Source organism: Bos grunniens, chromosome 17, assembly GCF_055505025.1.
Source record: "Bos grunniens cultivar Pamir isolate PY7600 chromosome 17, Bosgru_T2T1.0, whole genome shotgun sequence".
Classification (NCBI taxonomy): Eukaryota; Metazoa; Chordata; class Mammalia; order Artiodactyla; family Bovidae; genus Bos; species Bos grunniens.
In genome coordinates, this window is record NC_141181.1 from 46,514,825 (window position 1) to 46,528,205 (window position 13,381).

Sequence of the window (13,381 nt, forward strand, 5' to 3'; positions counted from 1 at the left end):
GGATTATCTGTCACTTTGGAATTGACTGTACCAGGGCTTGGGGGCCTTCCTGGATAAGAGAACAGGCTCATTCTAGATGCCAGGGGAGAAATGGCAAAGAAGACAGTCCCGGGAGTCGGGGCCACATGGTTGCACCCCCCTGTACAGGCCCTGCCCTCTGCTTTGGGGCGTTCAGCCAACGGCAGCATCCACAGGAAATCAGAGCCAGTCGGAGAGGAGAGTGAGACCCAGATAGCACTGTTTTTGTGGGGTCACAAAAAGGGCATGGTGCCCATCCCCACAGCCCTGCATCTTTGTCCTAGGAACTGTGTTCTCCAGACCCCATCAGCCCAGGGTGGCAGCATCGTGCCCCACTCCCTCCTTCTGAGAACACTTCCTGTTATTATGTTGTTGTTTAGTCATTAAGTCGTGTGGACCCTTTTGTGACCCCATGGCCTGTAGCCCGCCAGGTTCTTATGTCCATGGGATTCTCTGGGCAAGAATACTGGAGTGGGTTGCCATGCCCTCCCCCAGAGGATCTTCCCAACTCACGGATCAAACCTAAGTCTCCTGCATTGGCAGGCAGATTCTTTACCCCCTTTACTGAGCCACCTGGGAAGCCCTCCTGTTATTACTCTATCCTTGAGAGTAGGGAGCACACCCTGAGCACAGCCTGGCAAATGGCCTCGCCTTCTAACTTCCCCCAAATTACCATCTAGTCCTGCTGGGGACCTGACTGACATGGGCCAAAGTCCAGCCTGCACCCTCACATATTTCAGCACATTTGAGCCACGACCCCTCTGCTGGTCATCTGTGCCTGAGATTACACGTGGAGAGGTCCCATTTGTTTATTTTGTTTTTATTTCCATGACTCTAGGAGGTGGGTCAAGGAGGAATCTTGCACAACAAAAGAAACAATAAACAAGGTTCAGACAACCCTCAGAATGGGAGAAAACAACTGCAAAAGAAACAACTGACAAAGGATTAATCTCCAGAATATATATAAGCAGCTCACATAGCTCAGTATCAGAAAAGCAAAAAGTCCAATCCAAAGATGGGCAGAAGACCTAAATAGACATTTCTCCAAAGAAGACATACAGATGGCCAATAAACACATGAAAAGACTGTCAACATCCCTAATTACCAGAGAAATGCAAATTAAAACTATAGTGAGGTATCATCTCACACCAGTCAGAATGGCCATCATCAGAAAATCTACAAAAAATAAATGTTGGAGAGGATGTGGAGAAAAAGGAACTCTCCTACACTGTTGGTGGGAATGTAAATGGATATGGCCATTATGGAGAACAGTATGGAGATTCCTTGAAAAACTAGGAATAAATCTACCATACAGCCCAGGAATCCTACTACTGGCATATACCCTGCTAAGCTAAGCTAAGCTAAGCTAAGTCGCTTCAGTTATGTCCGACTCTGTGTGACCCCATAGACGGAAGCCCACCAGGATCCGCCGTCCCTGGGATTCTCCAGGCAAGAACACTGAAGTGGGTTGCCATTTCCTTCTCCAATGCATGAAAGAGAAAAGTGAAAGTGAAGTTGCTCAGTCGTGTCCGACTCTTAGTGACCCCATGGACTGCAGCCCACCAGGCTCCTCCATCCATGGGATTTTCCAGGCAAGAGTACTGGAGTGGGGTGCCATTGCCTTCTCTGATATACCCTGAGGAAACCACAATTCCAAAAGACACATGCACCCCAGTGTTCATTGCACACCGTTTACAATAGTCAAGACATGGAAGCAACCTAGATGTCCATTAACAGATGAATGGATAAAGAAGATGTGGTACATATATACAATGGAATATTACTCAGCCATAAAAAAGAATGGATTGGAGTCAGTTCTAGTGAGGTGGATGAAACTAGAGCCTGTTATACAGAGCAAAGTAAGTCAGAAAGAGAAAAACAAATATCATGTATTAACACATATATATGGAATCTAGAAAAATGGTGTTGAGGAGCCTATTTGCAGGAAGGAATGGAGACACAGATGCAGAGAATGGACCTGTGGACATGGACGCCATGGGTGGGGGGGAGAGAGTGGAACAAATGGAGAAAGCAGCATGAACATAGGTACACTGTCATGTGCAAGGCGGGGAACTGCTGAGACGCTGCCGTGTAACGCAGGCAGCCCAGTCTGGTGCTCTGTGGGATGGGATGGGAGAGGGGAGGGAAACTCCACAGGGAGGGGATATGTGTATGTCTGACTCAAGTTGTTGTACAATAGAAACCAACACAACATTGCAAAAATTTAAAAATTAAAAAAAGAAAGAAAGCATAGAGAGGATGGAAGAGTTCAGGATCTCTAGGGCAGATCTGGGAACTCTGAAATCTGCAAGCAGAATACCCAAGCACATGGAGAGATGAGTTCTGGTCCTCAAGCAAGAGAAATCAGCATGCGTGGAACAAGAAAAAGCAGTCTCATTAAAAGACCACTCCAAATACGAGGGCCCCACAGGTGAACCAGAAGGCTGAGCGCCAAAGAACTGATGCTTTTGGATTGTGGTGCTGGAGAAGATTCTTGAGAGTCCCATGGACAGCAAGAAGATCAAACCAGTCAATCCTAAAGGAAATCAACCCTGAATATTCATTGGAAAGACTGGGGCTGAAGCAGAAGCTCCAATACTTTGGCCACCTGATGTTAAGAGCCAATTCATTGGAAAAGAGCCTGATGCTGGGAAAGATCAAGGACAGGAGGAGAAGTGGGTGACAGAGGATGAGATGGTTGGATGGCATCACTGAATCAATGGACATGAGTTTGAGCAAACTCTAGGAGATGGTGAAGGACAGGGAAGCTTGGTGTGCTGCAGTCCATAGGGTTGCAAAGAGTTGGACATGACTGACCGACTGAACAACAGCAACAGGTAAACCAGGTTGTACAGGGAGATTTAATACAAAAAGTAAAACTGGAAATATCCCATAGTAAATGAACTCCTTTTCTAGCAAGTTCCTGCTCAAACATGGTGTCCTGCTCACTCCAGAGTCTATCTCCATCCTCTATCAGAGCTGCATTCTCACTGATGCTTGAGGGAGCAGTGAGGGGACAGGAAATGCTAAGCAAAGGAAACTTAAACCTCCTGAAAGATCTGAAAGATGCTGCACATGGAGGCATGGGGGAGAGCCTTGGAGAGACTTGGGAGAATTCTCAAGTGGTATGAGAAGCCTCTGACTGACAGATAAAAAAAGAGAGCACCCACCAGGATGGTGGACCTGACCTCCGTGGTGCTCAGGTGGCTTAGTCACTAAGTTCTTGGTATCTAGAAGCAGTTCCCTGGTGTTTCAGTGATAAAGAATCTGCCTGCCAATGCTGGAGACACAGGTTGGATCCCTGATCTTGGAGGATCCCACATGCTGCAAGCAACTACTGTGCTCCCGTGGCCTTGAGCCCATGCTCCCCTACAAGAGAAGCCACTGCCACGAGAAGCCCATGCGCTGCAACTGGAGAAAAAGCCCACACAGCAGTGAAAATTCAGCACAGCCAATATATAATAAAGTTCAGTGGGGCCTCTCAAGAGACAATGGCAAGAACCAGAATCTCTGCCCCAACCAGGACCCTCCCCTCCAAACCTTGCATTGCAAGAGTCATGCCAACAGAAAATGCTAGAAACAGTGCACCTAGATTCCCAGCTCCTACCATTCTGCCATTTTTGCTTTGTCTGGCATCTCTCTCTCTCTCTCACACACACACACACACACACACACCCCTTCTTTTTGCTGAATCATCAGAAAGTACATCATGACACTCCACCTCTAAATACTTTAAGTGTATCTTCTAAAAATAAAGACTGCCTCCTACATAACCACCCTATCCATCACCACGCTCAGAAATCTGACCCAGCTTCAACCCGTGATCTGGTGCCCGGTCCACAGTCCAGCGTCCTCAGTGTCCCCAGGGTGTCTGTCAGAGCTCTGCTTTCCTGTCAAGGAAGGGGCAGCATCCATTTAGTCACCATGTCCTCCCAGTCCCCTCTGACCTGGAACAGGCCCTGCTCCTGTCACTGCTTCCACTGCATGTACGTGTGACAGTCCAAACCGAGGCTTTACGAAACAGCCCTTGACTGTTTCTTCATGGGGAGCATCAGGCCGAGCATCTGGGGGCAGGATGACTCTTGCCACTGCCTCCTATCGGGGGATGCAGTACATCAGCCTGCCCCAATGCCCGTGAGACTGAGCATAACCCCTTGACTAAAGTGGTCTCTGCTCTCCAGGATGTTCTCACATAGTGATTAACAGGTACCTTGTGGGACAACAGGGAAGAACCCTGTCTCCACACAATCCCTCGCCCAGGGGTGTCAGCATTGAGGATGACTGCCCGAATCAGTTGCTATACCGAGGGCTGCTACACGGTGATTCTGACCCTGTCCTTCCTTCTACCTGGATGGCTTGGCTTTACAAAGACGTGAAGACGGGAATTCCCTGGAGGACCAGCAGTTAAGACACCATGCTTCCAATGCAGGGCACAAGGGTTCAATTCCTGGCCGGGGAGCTCCCACATGCCTCACAGCATGGCCAAAAATAAATGAAAACATATAGCATTAAAAGTAAAAAGAAATGCAGACATTAAAGTTAAAGTCTACCCCCTGGAACATATCCTTCTGAAGCACAAGTGAGTCCATCACTGAGAGGCTGAAATCCAGAGGCCCGAGTCCCAGCCCTGAAGTCAAGGAGTCCCATCCCTTCTGAGTCCCAGGCCCATCTATGGAGGAGGAGCAGGTGACTCTGCGCCCTGTCCAGCTCAGATCGCTGGTTTGAAGGAACAGCTGTCCCAGCTGCCCACATGGCAGATGAACTGAACATTTCTCATCACTATTGGGCCAGAGACAGGGACCTCAGAGGATCCCTTGTGTCCAGGCCCATGCAGGGACAAAGGACACCCCCATCCAGGACCTGTGGATGGTCAGTCATTGCCCCAGGGCAGACATCAGTGGGGCCCGAATGGTCAACAGAGGACAGGTGGGGGGAAGAGCCCATCCAGCCCTGTCACCCTCCTATCCCATTAATCTCATGTGCTGACTCCACACCCCAGGCAGGTTTAAAGGATGTCACGATTCCACCACATCCTTTCAACCTCACACCCAAAAAACATACATGTGTGAGGGTAATAACACACAAAACTAAAGTGGAATGACGTCAGCTGTGCAAGCAAGTGGGAACACCAGAACATTATCAAGGCGATTGCACTAATCTGCTTCTAATTGTGCATGGAATTTGATAATTATCTTAAAGGCAGAGAATGGGAGAACAGCCAAGCATCTTATGCAATGACAAAGGAAGAGCTTACATATGTTCAAGGGCACCAAGCTTTACTTAAACCATTAACTCAGAGCTCACAGAAGTCCTCAGAAATCAGGACAACCGTCCTATCTTAGAAAGAAGCAAGCAGGCAGAGAGACCACCAGGCTTGTGTCAAGTTCACCAGCTGGGCGGGGTGGCCGACTGGGAGTAAAAAGCCAGGAGCCTGGCTCCAAGTCTGCGTGTGAACCACAGCTGGCATCACCCCTGTGCCACCTTGTGCTACAGGAGCTAAGACAACAAATATAGGGACCACACTTGATGAGCCCACAGGGTGATTCTTTCTGAGGTTAATGTTGACAACAAGACATCTTTGCATCACGTGTTAACCTTAGAACTGAAGACCCAACACCTGAAAAATAAGTGGTCATCATCATAAAATCATTCTGTTTTGACTTCAGGAAAATAACTGAACACTTGTATTCATTGCTGGCAGAGTTCAGAGGTCCATGTTTCAGTGGGTAGAGGGCTGTGAGTTGGGGGGTTCTTTGCCTGTGTCAGTCTCCCAGCCCACAACTTGCAGAGGGTGTGAGAGCAGATCATGGCGCCCTGGGTCCTGAGGCTCCAGGGAGTCCTGCCTGGAGACCCCTGGGCAGTGAGAGTAGGAGAGGGATGGGAGGGTTGGACCCCTTAGGATCAGATTTTTGGCACCAGGGAACAGTTTTGTAGAAGACAATTTTTCCATGAACAAGGGGTGGGGTTAAGGGACGGTCTTGGAATAATTCAAGTGTATTACATTTATTGTTCACTTTATATTATTATTACACCAGCTCTACCTCAGATCATCAGGCAGTAGATCCTGGAGGTTGGAGACCCCTGCTTAGGATGGAGGATAATCACACCTGGTGGTCAAGCTTTAAGAATGGGGTTCGACTCCCCACAGCAGGGCAGACTTAGCCTTGTCCCTGTCCCTGCGGCCAGCACTGATACAACAGTGTTCACCAGGGCTGTGCAAACCATAGGCACTGCCTGGCCTTGTAAATAAGATTTATTGGCACTCAGCCACCCTCATTTCTTTATGTATTGTCCAGGGCTGCCTTTACACAGCAGATGTGACAGAAACAGTATAGCAGGTAAAGCCAAAAATATTAACCATCTGGACCTTTATGCAAAACTTTGCCAACACCCAGAGAGAGTGTGTTTCTGGTCACAGTGAATCAGAGTACCCACTGCCATGTGTAACCCTCTGCTGCTGCTGCTGCTTCAGTCATGTCCGACTCTGTGCGACCCCATAGAAGGCAGCCCACCAGGCTCCCCCGTCCCTAGGACTCTCCAGGCAAGAACACTGGAGTGGGTTGCCATTTCCTTCTCTGATGCATGAAAGTGAAAAGTGAAAGTGAAGTCGCTCAGTTGTGTCCGACTCTTAGCGACCCCATGGACTGCAGCCGACCAGGGTCCTCTGTCCATGGATTTTCCAGGCAAGAGTACTGGAGTGGGGTGCCATCGCCTTCTCCGTGTGTAACCCTCAGTTCTGCCTTTGTCCCCTTTTCCAAGGATGAGGGGCGCTGCAGATGTGGTATAAACATGGTCCTCCCCACACCCTTACTCCAACCCACAGAAGGATTTGGCCATCCCCAGGAATATACATTTTTATCGATTTCACTGAAAAGTCAGTTTCAGTCTGAACCTTCAGCAGTGAGAGAGGTAAATATATAAATTGGGGCTAAGGCTGGGTCCACTATTCATTCATACTCTTGGGTTTGGAGAAATTTCCCTCAAATAGTCTAGAGGGCATATTTCCGAGGAAAGCAGGTTGCTTCGTTTGTGACTTTCCTGAAGAATTCTGGAAAGCACACCCAGGGTGCCAGGTTAAAAGTGAACCCGACAACCTGCAGGCTTTCCCCGGCAATCACGCCCAGAACAAGGCTTCCTTCCAAGTCAGCGAAACCACGACTGCCTGCTTCCCCCAGGCCTAGCCTAGGGTTTTGTACCAAGAGCTGGTCCCTGGTATCAGATGGGAGAAGAGTCTTCCTCTGAGAGAGCCCACGATAACAGGACTATTTGCATCATTAGAAAGTATTTATCATTTCTCGTTTATCTGTAGGCGGTTAAAAATAGCTGCCTGCTTTCCATCACACAGGCCTCCAAATACCCAGCAGCGGCACCAGCGTCTGAAACCCGCCCCCGCAGCGCCTTCCCATCAGCAGAGATAGTGAGCTTGCAGGAACACGCTCTCTCATACTATCAGCTCTTCCAGGCGTGGTCCTCGCAGGGCAGCCAAACGGGGCCTCGTCGGGGCCAGGGGTGGAGGCGCTGCGCGGCTCCCTCTGAGATGCACAGCTCTGTCTCCAGGAACCTTTTCAGAGCCTCCACTCTGGGCCGGGCGCTGTGCCAGACACCCGGGAAGACAGATGAACCAGAGCCTGCCTGCTGCCCTCTGCAGGGCCCCTGTCTAGGGCGGATCTGCGGCCAACAGAAACGGCTTTGCCTTCCAAACATTAACTGTACAAATGGGCCCCTTGGGCTCTTGGGTTCATACCTCATTGGCAATTTCTCTGCCCCGGCCCTAGGCTCTGCTTCCCTGTCCCCTCCAAGGGACCCCTTGAAAGGGAGGAACAGGTCCCACGCCTAATCTTTGCTGGGGGAACCAGCCCCTCCCTGTGGTCTCAGTACAGCTGATCCACCCCCAAATCCTAGAAGGTCATGTGAACAGACCTGGCCAATGAGAGAGCAGGATCCTCTCCCGCCATGACTAGGGGGCCAGGATGGGCACGTGACCCAAGTTGGCCAATCACAATCTTCTCTAGATTTCTAATGAAACTGACTTTTCATTCATGAAAGACAATTACTTTCCTTCTTGAGATCTCAGGACCCAAACCCATGTGGGTCTGAATCTACGGGAGCCAGCAATGCCTCTATGAAGGGGCTTGCCAGGAAATGAGTTGACATGGAGGAGAGCAGAGGCAGGGAAAGGAAAGACCAGGTCAAAGCACTATCTTCTGGGTCCCTGGATCCAGCCATGCTCGAAGCTGACTACTCCTGCCCTTCTTAGTCCCATGAGCCCTCAGTTCCCTTCTGTCTAAGCTGTTATATCCAACACAGTCTTGACTGATGTAGGCATGTGCTGCTCGTTTCCCATTCTACAAAAGTGGAAACTGAGGCTCAGAGGGGTTAACTGACTTGTCCAAGGTCACACAGTTCCAGGTGGAATGGTCACTCAGCCGGTGCTCCTGACCACTGCACTATCAGCCCAGGCCCCTGAGGCTTGCTGAAGCCCCAGTGTAGGCATCCCTGCATCTTCTTCTTTTGCTCGAACAGAGAAGCACCAGGCACTGGCACCACAAGTTCTCTGATAACAATACTGCATGAGCCTCTGGTGGCAGGGAGGTGGGGGTGTCCCAGTGATCTGCTACCCAGCAAACAGGCACCACCTCCCCACTCCATGCTACATGGCCCCCAGAAACTCACTTGGTGCTGGCCGGCTGGATGTTGCTCAAGTAATAGTGCACCGAATGGTAGAGAAGCCCCACGATGGTGGTCCAGGCTGGGGAAAGAGCAGACGACCAGACACCTGTCAGCATCCCCAGTGATAAACAAGAGAAACACAAAGCCCCCATCAAAAGTGCTTGCCCAGCAACACACAGTGTAGACCTCAGACCTGGGAACCCAGCAGCTCCTCAAGGGCAAGGGGAGGGACATTCAGGGGCAGAACTGACTACGAGGACAGAGTTTGAGAAGAGATTCCACTCCACCCTTCAACTGTGAATGCAACCACGGCAACCACTCCCTGCTCCGCCCCAAGCCAGCTCTGGACACATAGATGCTACAACTCTTGGCGGAGAGTGGGTGGGTGGGCGGGGAGACATTCCAGGAACACCACGCGCCTCTGAAGGCAGAGCCCGGTCGAGCTGTGGTTGGCGGTGCCAGGCAATAGCACTGCAGCCATGAGCGTATGTCAGGGGCTATCTGTGCTTGCAGTATTTACAGCAATCTCAGCACTCCAGTGAGGCAGCGGATGCAGGATTTACAAGTCACCCAGACACCTGGCACTCCTTCTGCTGGGTCCCACCTCTCTGTGCTATTCCAACTTGGAAACAGGAATCATCCATTCTGTTACCTCCCTCTGCTAGCTTAATAGGAGGTTGGGAGGAGCAAGTCCCACAATGCTTCCTGAGTTCTTCAGGATATCTGTTGAGTGTGTTGAAATTTCAGGAATATATATTAACAATTCACGTCACATTTACGACGGGCCAGGTACTGGTGTAAGAGCTGTCTCTTCTAATGCTCACCACAAAATATTGGGGCAGATACTAAGACTGTCCCCTAAGTCACAGATGAGGAAACGGAGGCCAGGCAGGTTCAGTAACTTGCCCAGTTGAGTGGCTGAACTGGGATTCGAGCCCAGGAATTTCAGCCACGGAGTGGGTGCTTGTGACCAGTTAGTTCTACTGCCAAGTGTGAGAAGTTTCCATGTGGGCAGACCACACGAGGCTGTGATCTTGCTGATTCTGAAAAACTGGGGATTTCTAACAGTCATGCGGGCACATGAGATGAGACCCCACGTGCAGTGGTATGCATTAGGTCAACCCTGGCATTGCCCCTGGACCTCTCCCTTCTACAATTCACTCCGAGTGTGGGAGGACAGTCCCCTGAAAGCAGGACACCCCGACATCCCTGAGCACCCTTCACAAAGCAAACTAGAGGGTACAGGGAGCAGAGGTCAGCTCCCAAGGGCTGGGGAGTGAGAGCCCCGAGCTGGAGAGGGGACCACCACCCAGACTGGTCCTCAGTCTTGAAGGCAGAATGGGAAGAGCGTGGCCAGATGGTCAGGTGCCGAGAATCTACAACTCCCTTGACTTCCCAAGGTCCCTGGGACAGAGTGACATGCCTGCAGAGGCACAGTCATCTTTCAAGGGGCAGGGGGACAGTCATGATAGCAAAAATGGCCAGAGCCACCTGGGTCCCCCTAGAGAGTAATTGAGATCACCTTGGCTGCTGTCCCATCACTATCCTTGACTTCAACTTCCCAGGAGGAGAACCCCAGACTCCTGAGCAGATAAAATCCCTCACCCAGCCACCCAGCCAGAGGCCACCCCAGCAGGGAGGGGAGGTGGCCACATCAGCTCATGGTCCACTAAGAATCCTCCAGTGAGCAAGTGTAGAGTGCAGATTGCCAGCCTGCCTCCTCAGTCCCAGTGCACAAGGCTGGATTGTAGTCTGCATTATGAAGACATCTCAGGAGCATCAATGACACATGGTGTTCCCACCATGGAAACCTGGCCCCATCGGCACAGGGAGGAGGGCTGGGGCAGCCCCTCAGCCAGGTCACAGCTCACAGGCTGAGTCCCTCTGCAAGGGTCCCAAGCTGCACTCACCTTGGCTGTGGAAAGCCTCGTGGGGGATCTCAATGTAGTTCTGCCCCCGGGCTGGGAAGCGGTAGTGGGAGGAATTCATGGTCTTGGGGAGCACTTTGGCCACTGAAAAGTCTAAAACAAGCCAGAGAGAGGACGCTGTAGTCAGTCAACTCCAGGGCAGGAAACTGGGCTGTAAAATCCCATCTGCTTTTGCTTTTTTTTGACAGAATGAGCTCTCCTGGGGAGCGTAATTACCTTTAGGAAATAAGAACCTAAAAAATGAGTGTCCAGAGCAGTAATTGTGACCATGTGGCAGACCTGTCTGACTGCCACCCGCTGCGTGTGGGGGTGGGTGGGGCTCCTGGCCTGAGGTGACCCCTCTGCCCTCAGGGCAGCCCCTCAGCTTAAGATGCCTCAGCACTGACTGCATCCAATCTGGCAGGGAGACCCTGGTGCTGAAGGGCTCCTCCTCCTCGCTGGGAACCCCACAAAACACAGGAAAATGAAATGCCCATGACATTCATCTTCTAAGTGAGGCAAAAGCATCACCACATGGAGGGACCTGCCTTAGCCGACAAACTCCCATTAAAGCCAACCCAAGTGAGTGAATGAAGCTTCCTTTCCAGAAGTGTGGCTCTGGTGATAAAGTATTAGGGTACCAAGTTTCCCGGGAGGCGCTAGTGGTAAAGAACCCGCCTTCCAACACAGGAGATGCAGGTCAGATCCCTGGGTCAGGAAGATCCCGTGGAGGAGTAAATGGCAACCCAGTCCAGTATTCTTGCCTGGAAACTCCCATGGACAGTGAAATCTGGCAGGCTATAATCCATGGGGTCGCAAAGAGTCGGACATGAATGAGCAACTTAGCGTGCACACATGCTCCCTAGACACAGACTCTGAAAATATCAAGAACCATGATGTCCACTTGTAGGAGACCATGTGACCAATATCTTGGAGAAACCTGCAGCTGACCCTAGGGAACCTGGTACCCCACAGACACTCCAGGGGCTGCTGCTGCTCATCTCCTGCCCTGCACTGAGACAGTTGTCACCCGAGATGAATCTGGCCCTTAAGTCAGTCTCAAAGGCTCCCGTGGTCCTGTGTGTACATTCCAGCTGAGCATGGTTGTTTCAAGCTAACTCTGTCTTCCTCCAAAATGTCACTGCACATCAGACAATGTAGTTTAGGACAATGAAGAGGAGCATCTCCACTGATGGCATGTGAGGTTTGTGTGTACCTGGGCACACGGAAGAAAATGCAGGAGTGCAGCAAAATTCAACAAGCAGGTGGCATTGCCTGCACCCGCTGCTTCCACCCGCCCTCGCCTGCCGCACAGCCAGCCTCACCCACACCCCCACTGCCGAGCTACCTGCCATGGACGAGGAACCCACGATGGCGACCTGGGGCTTGCTGGCCTGCAGGTTGTAAGTTATGTGGCTCATGACGGTGTCGATGGTGTCTATCAAGCCCGGCACCACAGCGCTGTCCTGAAACAACATCACGACAGGAAGGAGACGTGAAGATGGCGCTCACTAAGCACATGCATGAGTCGGAGGCATCAAACGCACAAACGCACAAGATCAAGCTTCAAGTTCACTGTCAACATCCTGCAAAGGAGGACACCCAGCATTGGCTGAGTGATGTTTCCGGCCAAGCTCTGGCCTCACGACGACCAGATGAGAGGAGAAACAGTCACACCGCTGACCCATTTCACAGGCGCGGAGGTCTGACCGCTGAGGTCACCCAGCCCAGCAGAGCTCACACAATGTGAATACTGGCTGAGGTTGACCCCAGAGCATCACCAGAGCATCAGCTCCAAGGCTTCCACACTCAGACACAGAGTAACCGGACCTGGTCCTGGGTCCACTCTGAACTCACTGCGGACCTTGGCATCTCTCTGATCTGCACCCCCTACTCCATCCTCTTCTGCTTCATGAGGAGGGGGCTCATTGCTCCCAACACCCTCCAGGATGAAGACAGCAGTTCTGTCCTAATCTCCACAAAGGGGAGGGTACTTTGGAGGTGCCAGCACCCCAAGTCACCCCTGGCCTCCCTGACAAGCCTGGTGTGTCTCTTCCTTTTTCCAAGGGCCTCTCCACTCTGAGTCCGCAAAGCAGAGGCGATCCTAGTGGGCGCTGCCCCCAAGGAGGCAGGGAGTCCCTCCAGGACACCTTGTATCTCTGCAGCCCGCTCAGACTGGGCTGATTGCTCCTTATCCTCAGACACACGTCTAGCAGGGAGGGGGCATCTCAGTTCCCCTGAGGGTGTGGTGTGTGAATCTCTGCCATCACACCCCTCTCTCCTTCCCGCCCTTCTGAAAAAAGCATCCATCTGTTGCTAAGTGTCCCAGGCGTTCTCTCACAAACATATGCTCCATAAGAGTCTAATGAGCTGGAAATAGAACATGGAGGCCAATTTTAGATATTTCCTTTCAGGCCCATGGCCTGACTTCAATCAGCCAAGCACAGTTAAGCACATGAAAATCTGTGTTTCTGGCATGCAGTTCTGTTGGGTATGGCTGATTCATACCTTCCCTTTAACGCACAGTAGAGCCTGCCTGAGTCTGAATAGTTTCATGATTATTCATATTTTGTGGCAGAGCATTCAGAAAAAGTTCATGTGAAATGATGCTGAAAGTATATTTGCTCAGGTCCTCCTTGGCCATCTTCTGGGAGCTTTCTAGGTGGCAGTTCCGTCCCCCTGGAAATCATCAACTTTGGAGGACTGTGTCTTTTAAAACAGAATTTGTTTCTAGGGAATATTATATTGATCTTAAGTTCATGACTGTTTTTCTCTTTCTTTGCCAC

At 51.0% G+C, this 13,381-nt stretch overlaps 1 protein-coding gene across 2 annotated transcripts in view; it reads right to left on the bottom strand.

The window, feature by feature from the left end:
* Nucleotides 1-13,381, bottom strand: part of ADGRD1 (adhesion G protein-coupled receptor D1) — a 176,696-nt gene that overhangs the window by 120,866 nt on the left and 42,449 nt on the right. For both annotated transcript variants that reach the window (XM_086347242.1, XM_086347243.1), the window contains 3 exons: nt 11,944-12,061; nt 10,599-10,709; nt 8,692-8,767 (listed from right to left, as the gene is read on the bottom strand). In XM_086347242.1, coding sequence (XP_086203368.1) covers nt 8,692-8,767; nt 10,599-10,709; nt 11,944-12,061 — 305 coding nt within the window. The remainder of the gene's footprint in view (nt 1-8,691; nt 8,768-10,598; nt 10,710-11,943; nt 12,062-13,381) is intronic.